This window comes from Triticum urartu, chromosome 1 (assembly GCF_003073215.2).
Source record: "Triticum urartu cultivar G1812 chromosome 1, Tu2.1, whole genome shotgun sequence".
In the NCBI taxonomy this organism is placed as follows: Eukaryota; Viridiplantae; Streptophyta; class Magnoliopsida; order Poales; family Poaceae; genus Triticum; species Triticum urartu.
The window spans coordinates 18317710-18325604 of NC_053022.1; the positions used below are offsets into that span (position 1 = coordinate 18317710).

Here is a 7895-nt window from a genome sequence, read left to right on the forward strand (position 1 = left end):
CGGTTTGCTAGGATAGTGGAGGTTAGAGGCTGTATCATGACGATTGGGTGGCTTTCAAACATGTGGTAGGAAATGAGACCGAACTATAGCATCGAACAACTAGCAAACAAATATAGTAGTGATATACAAGGTAATGGTCATCTTGACTGGAATCCCGCTTGGAAGAAGATCGAATCCATGAAGTAGTGGAACCATCATAGTCAATCTAATCCTCTGAACTCTGAAACATTACCGGGAACTATTGAGAAGAAGCACAGTCGGAAAGAAGCAAACAACATGGTAAACAAACATCATATAATCATGGCGAGATGCACAATCAAGTATGATGCATGTCCGGTTTAAAAGAGGCATGTCATGGCAAAATGCAACAATCAAATACTACACATTAAGTTCGCTCCCGTTTATGTACATGACAAGATTAAATGTTGTTAATCATGGCAAGAGATGAAGCATAAATAAACAACCTATCTAGGTAATTTAAATGAGACCGAAAATAGCACATAACAATTCCGAAAAATCCCCATGTGCAACTTTCGAATTTACTATTGTTCTGTCTAAAACATAATTTTAGAGTTGTTAAACAGCAAAAGTAAATGCACCATGTTATTCTACACGTTTTTTCTAGGCAATTTAAATATATAATTCATTTAATTCAGAACTACGGTTTAATTATCCTTCATTTGTGTCTAATTATCATTCATTTGTATTGTCTACTAATTAATTTTCTTGATAAATATCAGACATAAGATGTCCTTAGGGTGTTTTTAGAAGAAAAAAGCTTCTTCATTCAAATATATAGGGTATGATACATTTTTTAAGGTTGCCTTGACGATTGACACAAGTATATCTTCAAATTTATATGTGAAAGAAGTTTCCAGTGATATAATTTTTATGTTATGCATGTTCGGGCTGCCCGCAAATCCTCCAACCCAACCCATATGTGGGAACAAAGTGGGGTGTTCGGTTCCGCCATGTCGGACATGGCCTATCTTATTTCCTTATTTGTTTACTTTTCTCTTCCTCTTCACCCCATCAATAATATAGATGTGATCGGAACTATTCCCTTCGTTTGAAAATAGATGACTCAACTTTGTACTAACTTCATATTAGCCAAATTTGAAGGGCCTGACTGTAGTACTATTTTTTTTAAAATGAAATGACCCACTTGAGCTAATTTAACTTGGAAAAGCGCAAATGGGTGGTGATTGAAAATAAAAACACAAGTGGTCCCCATTTGTCCTTGAAAAGAAACAAAAATCACGGAGCACTCAATGATACTAATCCGCTATGTAGGCCATGCTGAAACCAGTCTCTGGTCCATATCCCCTCAATACGAAGAGCAGGCTCATTGAGAGCTGGGTACCAACTACCAAGAATCTCCTTGCTCTGGAGAGCTCCCAATATTATTCCATTCGTTGATCTCTTCTTCCTAAGGTACAGCTGCAAAATTAGTTCTTGAGTTCTCCGTCCGCACCAATCTTGTTATTATCAGAGCAGAGGCGCTAATCGATCCATGGTGTTTTGTTTGCTTCAGGAACATGGAGATGATGGAGGCGCCGATCAGTGCATCTCAGGGAGCCATGCGGTCCCTTCCTAGGAAGCTGGAGTCGTTGCTATCGGGACCCAAGCAGGGGCTCCGGGCGGAGGAGAAGAAGAAGCTCCGCGGCCTCCAAGCAGATCTGCAGGGACTAATCGACAACTACCTATTTGAGCCATCCGAGGTGGAGTCCCCTGCCTCCACGGCCAACTTCTGGATGAAGGATGTGCGCGACCTGTCCTATGACATCGATGACTTCATCTACGAGCTCACCCACGTCGCCGTCAGCGGCGGCAGCGGTGCCAGGATCAGCGCCGCCCAGATCCAGAAGCTCCCCGGCGTCAAGATCTCTCGGTTCCCGGAGAAGCTGAAACGGCGGCAATGGATCTCCGATGAGATCTCAGGGTTCAGGACTCGCGTCAAGGAAGCAATTCAACGGCACAAAGCCTATCTTGGCGGCTGCAGGTGGCGGCCTAGCAGCAGCGTTCAGCACTCTGCTCCATCACCATGTAGCCAGGCTGCCATTCGCCTTGTTGGTATGGACAGCTCCATCAATCAGCTCTGCGGCTGGCTGGCTAACGATGGACAGCCAGAGCACAAGGTGGCGTCCATCGTTGGAACTAGTGGGGTTGGGAAGACCACCCTCGCTAGAGAAGTGTACCGCAAGATTGGAGGCCAGTTCGAGTGCCGGGCTTTTGTGCAGACATCGCGAAAACAAGACATGAGGATGCTCCTCGCCAGCATACTCTCGCAAGTTCGACGGCACCACCTCCCCGACTCTTTCGAGGTGCATAAACTGCTCTTCGACATCAAAGAACACCTACACCATAAGACGTAAGTTGTCCCTTTGAAATCAGCCCTTACAGTGTGTAGTGTTTTTTCTTTAAAGGAGGTATACCCGATTCCAGCTGGTAGTTTGCTTGAGGAATAGATGTCTTATGTTTGACAAATTTGTTGTTTTGCCGCGGCACACAGTCCAATATTTCTGTTACATCCTATTGAATTGCTACTAAAATTGATAAATTGCTGTTATTATGTTCTGATGTGCAGATGTCTAGTCAATTAAAGTTCAGTTTAACTGAAACCCTGAATGCTCGGGTAACATACTTTTGAATTCGGTTGTCATCTTTCACTCACTGAACTTATAAAGAAAACTGAATTTGAATAACCTCATAGCCTCTGTCACTTTCGTTTCTGACACACCGCGCTCCATGTTCAGCTTCGGTTGTCATGTTCAGCTCCTTTGTCTTCATTATATCCTTCGCTCTTTGAAGCCCCTCCACAATCTCCTCCAATCTATCTGCCCAAGCTCCACCTCATTCTCCTCCCATGTTCAGCTAGCAATTATTCTCCTCCTTCCCGCTCACCAGAACGATGCCGATATAACTCCACCATCATATACCAAAGAGACGGTTCTCCGTATTGTTTGGCGCCATCCGCCATGAATATAACCTAAAATTGTTTTGGCAGGTACATAATTGTAATTGATAATCTGTGGGCGTCATCAACCTGGGATATTATCAGTCATGCTTTGCCAAAGGGAAACTGTTGCAGTAGAATATTATCAACGACAGAGGTTGACGCTATTGCTCAGACATGCTGTGCAGATACCTCCAAGTATATCTTCAAGAAGGAACCGCTTAGTGAAGACGAGTCAAGAGAACTATTTTTAGGTACAGTTTTTGGCCATGAAGCTGGATGTCCTCAGGTCCTCAAGGAAGTTTCAAATGAAATTATAAAAAGAAGTGGTGGCTTGCCGCTAGCAATTATTATATTGGCCAGTCTCTTGGCAGGTCAGCCAGCCAGCAGCATAGAGCACTGGAATTACATAAAGAATTCACTGAGTTCCGATTCAAGCACAAATACTAGTTTGGAAGGGATAAAACAAGTTCTCAACCTTGGCTATGACAATCTTCCTCACGGTTTGAAAGCATGCATGTTATATCTATGTCTGTATGAAGAGGACCGTGTAATATGGAAGGAAGATTTGGTGAAGCAGTGGATAGCCGAAGGTTTCATCTGCGCAGTGGAAGTTGCACAGAGCTATTTTGATGAGCTTGTTAGCAGGGGAATGATCCAACCTGTGGATATCAACTGCAATGATGAAATTATGTCATGTAGAGTGCACCACATGGTACTTCACTTTATTAGATACAAGTCCACAGAAGAGAATTTCAGCATTGCATTAGATCATTCCCAGACCACTATAAGGCTTGCTGATAAGGTTCGTCGGCTGGCTCTCCACTTTGGCAATGTCCAATATGCCACACTACCAATGACAGCGAGTATGAGACTGTCACAAGTTCGATCTCTTGCCTTTTCTGGATTGCTCAAGTGCATGCCTTCCTTTGTGGAGTTCCGGTTTATTCAGGTTCTGATCCTTAAATTATTGCCTGACCCTGATAACAGAAGTGACAACTTTACTGGCTCTGATGACCTGAGTGGCAACATCACTGAACCTGATGACCTGAGTTGTAATCTAAGTGAAATTTCAGAACTCTTCCGACTGAGGTATTTCCATCTTGATGCATGTCACATGAGTGTGGAGCATCCAACCCAGATGAAACAGCTAAAAGATTTGGTGGCATGGGAAATTGATGCTGATGTAACTGCAGTTCCATCAGATATTGTCGATGTGCCGGGCTTGTTCTTCCTCAGTATTCCTAGCGTGGCTCAACTGCCCGCTGATATTGGCCGCATGACATCTCTCCGTACTCTGGGTGTTATCGATCTCAGCAAGAACTCAACAGAAAATATTATGTGCCTTGGTGAGCTGATCAATCTCCAGGATCTTCATCTCACATGTTCCACATTACAACCTGATAACCTGGAAAAGAACTTGGAATGCCTGGGCTTGATAGTTCGGAAACTAAGCAATCTCAAGTGCGTAACTCTGGTACCTGCAGTCTCCTCTCATGTGAAAACTCAGGATGATGTTGGTGCTCCAAGCATGAGCATTTCTTGGGATGGCTTCACTACTGTGTCTCCTTCTCCAGCCCTTCTTCAGAGACTAGAGTTGTCGCGGCACTGCTTCATCTTGTCCAGCTTACCTGAGTGGACCAAGGATCTTACGAAGCTTGGCATTTTAAAGATGGCAGTTAGGAAGGTGTCAAGTGAAGATGTTGTTATTCTCAAAGGATTGCCTTCCCTCACTGCTCTCTCGCTGTTCGTCTGGACCACACCCACAAGAAGGATCATCTTTGACAATGAGGGATTCTTGGTGCTGAAGTACTTCAAGTTTGTGTGTCTTGCACCATGCCTGGGTTTTTTGGATGGAGCAATGCCCAAAGTCCAAAATCTCAAGCTAGGTTTTAATGCTAATCGAATGGAGCGATACAGTTTGGTAGCTGCTGGGTTTGAGCACCTGGTTGGCCTCAACAAGCTGTCCACAAAAATTGGGGGCGCCGGTACTAACGAATGCAACAGAAGGTCTGCAGAGTTGGTGTTTGCTGATGCCATTAGCAAGCATCCAAGCACTCCCATCATCAATATACAGTGGGTGGATTGGAATTATTGTGGCAATTATGACAAGTACACCGAGGCTCCAAAGGAGATATGGAAACAACTTGGAGTTCAAGAGAAGAACTTGGAGGGAGATGCCAACAAACTCCCCTATATAAGGTGCTGCTACATTAACTTTTATTTGCGCACTTCAGTTGCCTTGAAATTTAATTCCTAATTTGACTTTGATCCTGATTTTGACGAGATGTCAGTGCATGGCTTGCTGCACTACGGGCCTCACATCTGCAGAATATGGGTGATCTTCTCTCTCCCTCTCATTTGGCCTTTCGTCCCATTAACCCAGTTTATATTACTATAAAGGTTTTGACCGGCACTGTTTTTTGTCAGTCAATGACGTCTCAGAGGCAGAGAACAGGAGGCTGGGACCCAGCATCGGTGATGACGAGCTAGACGAAGATAGCAACACGGCTGTGAAGGAGGCCTTGCGGTTGGTTGAGCAGTGGGACTCGGTGGCGCCGGGGGTCAGGCTTGTGTTTGAGTCGCCGGAGGACGGCGAGGAGTACCTCGCCGCAGCTTCCTGCCTCATGGGCGCAGCTGGGCGACACGTCGAGTGGGCGCTGCAGGTCGCGATGACGCGACTCGAGGAAGAGTTCCATCAGCTGCTGATCAGCGGGACGGTTTCACTCACCGCAGAGGACCTGCACGCCTTCCTCCTCCCCAGGCTCTCACTTACGGTACCGACATCCAATTACACATCTTCCATCGACCTAGACTACACATGGACCTCTGACGAGGGAGACGAGTCTACGGGTTGGGGCACATTGAGTTCGGTCTCGGATGGCGAGATCTCACCTTACCTCATGTTGCCGGATACCAGAAGTGCCCTCAAGGACTTCCCAGACGTCATGCATAACCCTCTTTGCCTCATTTTGCCGGACACTGTGAGCACCCTCAAGGACATTGCAGATGTCATGCTAAGCGCTGGCTATGCGCCAGAGCTTAGCCTGGTCTACAGTGAGGTGCGCCGGAACATGCTTGTGGAATGCCTTGACATGCTTGGGGTTGACAAGATGAGCCTGGAGGAGGTGCAAAGGGTGGAATGGTCCATCCTCGCCGACAAGATGAAGAAGTGGACCCAAGCGCTCAAGGTGGTCATACAGGGCCTTCTTCCTGAGGAGCGCCGCATATGTAACCAGATCTTTGCGGCCGATGCTGCCACTGAGGAAGAGTGCTTTACTGAGGCGGCCAAAGGATGCGTCTTGCAACTGCTCAGATTTGGTGATGCCATTGCGATTGGTAAGAGATCGTCGGAGATGCTGTTCCGCATTCTTGATATGTATGAGGCACTAGCTGAGTTGCTGCCAGAGCTCGAGGCCTTGTTCTCAGGAGAGGGAAAGGATTTTGTCAAGAAAGAGGTAGAGCGGAATCTTCTGAGGCTAGGTGATGCAGTGCTTGGCACAGTTGCTGAGTTTGCCAACGCGGTACAGGGGGAGTCTTCTCGCAGAAGACTGCCAAGCGGCGAGATCCATCCGTTGACACGTTACGTCATGAATTATGTACAACTGCTTGCAGGTTACAGCGGCTGGATGAATCATCTACTTGATGGCCGTGGGACTGTGCTGCAAAAAAATGCAGATGTGACTCCTCCTTTCGCGAACTGTGTGCTGATATTGGTCACGCATCTATTGGACAAAATTGAGGATAAATCAAAGTTGTATGATGACGAGGCACTGCGGAACATCTTTTTGATCAACAACCTGTGGTACATTGTGCAGAAGGTGAATGATTCAGAACTGAAGACTGTGCTTGGGGATAACTGGATCCATGGGCGCCGCGGTCAGATCAGGGCGTGTGCCACAGGGTACCTCCGATCTTCCTGGAATAGGGTATTAGATGGTCTGAGGGATGATGGGCTGCCACATGCAACGGGTTCGTCGAGTGCACTCAAGGATGCTCTCAAGGAAAGGTTCAAGAATTTCAACTTGACCTACAGAGAGTTATACAGGACACATACAGCATGGAAGGTTGTTGATCCTCACCAGAGAGAGGAGTTGCAGATCTCCATCTCAGAGAGGGTCATTCCAGCATACCGTTCGTTTGTTGAAAGGTATCGAGTCCAGCTAGAGGGGGACAGGAATTTCGCGAAGTATGTGAAATACAGCCCTGAGGATTTGGAGAATCAGATCTCAGATTTCTTTGAAGGGAAAAATAAATCGAACGCTTGATCAATTCGTATACGTTTCCCCAACCGGATCTGTTGTTTTCTATATATAAAACACTTCTTCTTCGGTACAACCCCATAGACACATCAACAGTTCAGATTATCTTATACCCCTTCATGTAAAAACTTAAAAAAGGGTAGGATAGTCATTCCCCATCACCCTCCCCCCAGCCCCGCTCCCGCACCGTACCCGCGCGCGAGGCGACGGTTTTTTTTTTACACTCGCGCAAAGATGGCGTATTTTTATACAGTGGGGCGACGGCATATTTTTATACAGTGGGGCGACGGCTTTTTTTTACACTCGCGCAAGGACGGTGTATTTTTGTACAGTGGGGCGACGTACGTACGCGCCCGTCGGTGGTCAAACAGCGTCGGTGGTCAATCCGCGACGCGTCGCCCGCGGAAAACGCGTCGTGGTGCGTGGATAGCGGCCCCGCCCTCCCGTCCCCTCGACCGCTGCAACGCCGCCCTCGACTGCCGTCCCGCCGCCTGCCGCCCTGTCGTATCCCGTGCGCATCAATGCCGTCGACCCACCCGCCCGTCGCCATTACTGCCCGTCCGCCCGCCGCCCTCGCCGTCTGCCCTATAAAAACCACCCCCGTCCGCCCGTCACGCATTCTGGGACGGCAAAGACTACGCCGCCGTCATTCGCGCGTGCCGGCTCGCGGAGTCCGG

At 47.3% G+C, this 7895-nt stretch overlaps 1 protein-coding gene across 1 annotated transcript; it reads left to right on the forward strand.

Moving 5' to 3' along the window:
- Positions 1–1277: 1277 nt before the first annotated feature.
- On the forward strand, positions 1278–7305 carry LOC125543345 (disease resistance protein RGA5-like). Its single transcript, XM_048706664.1, has 5 exons — positions 1278–1434; positions 1535–2371; positions 3008–5158; positions 5251–5294; positions 5387–7305. The coding sequence occupies exons 2-5, from the start codon at positions 1539–1541 to the stop codon at positions 7222–7224; spliced, it is 4866 nt and encodes a 1621-aa protein (XP_048562621.1). The 5' UTR covers positions 1278–1434; positions 1535–1538; the 3' UTR covers positions 7225–7305.
- The last annotated feature ends 590 nt before the right edge of the window (positions 7306–7895 follow it).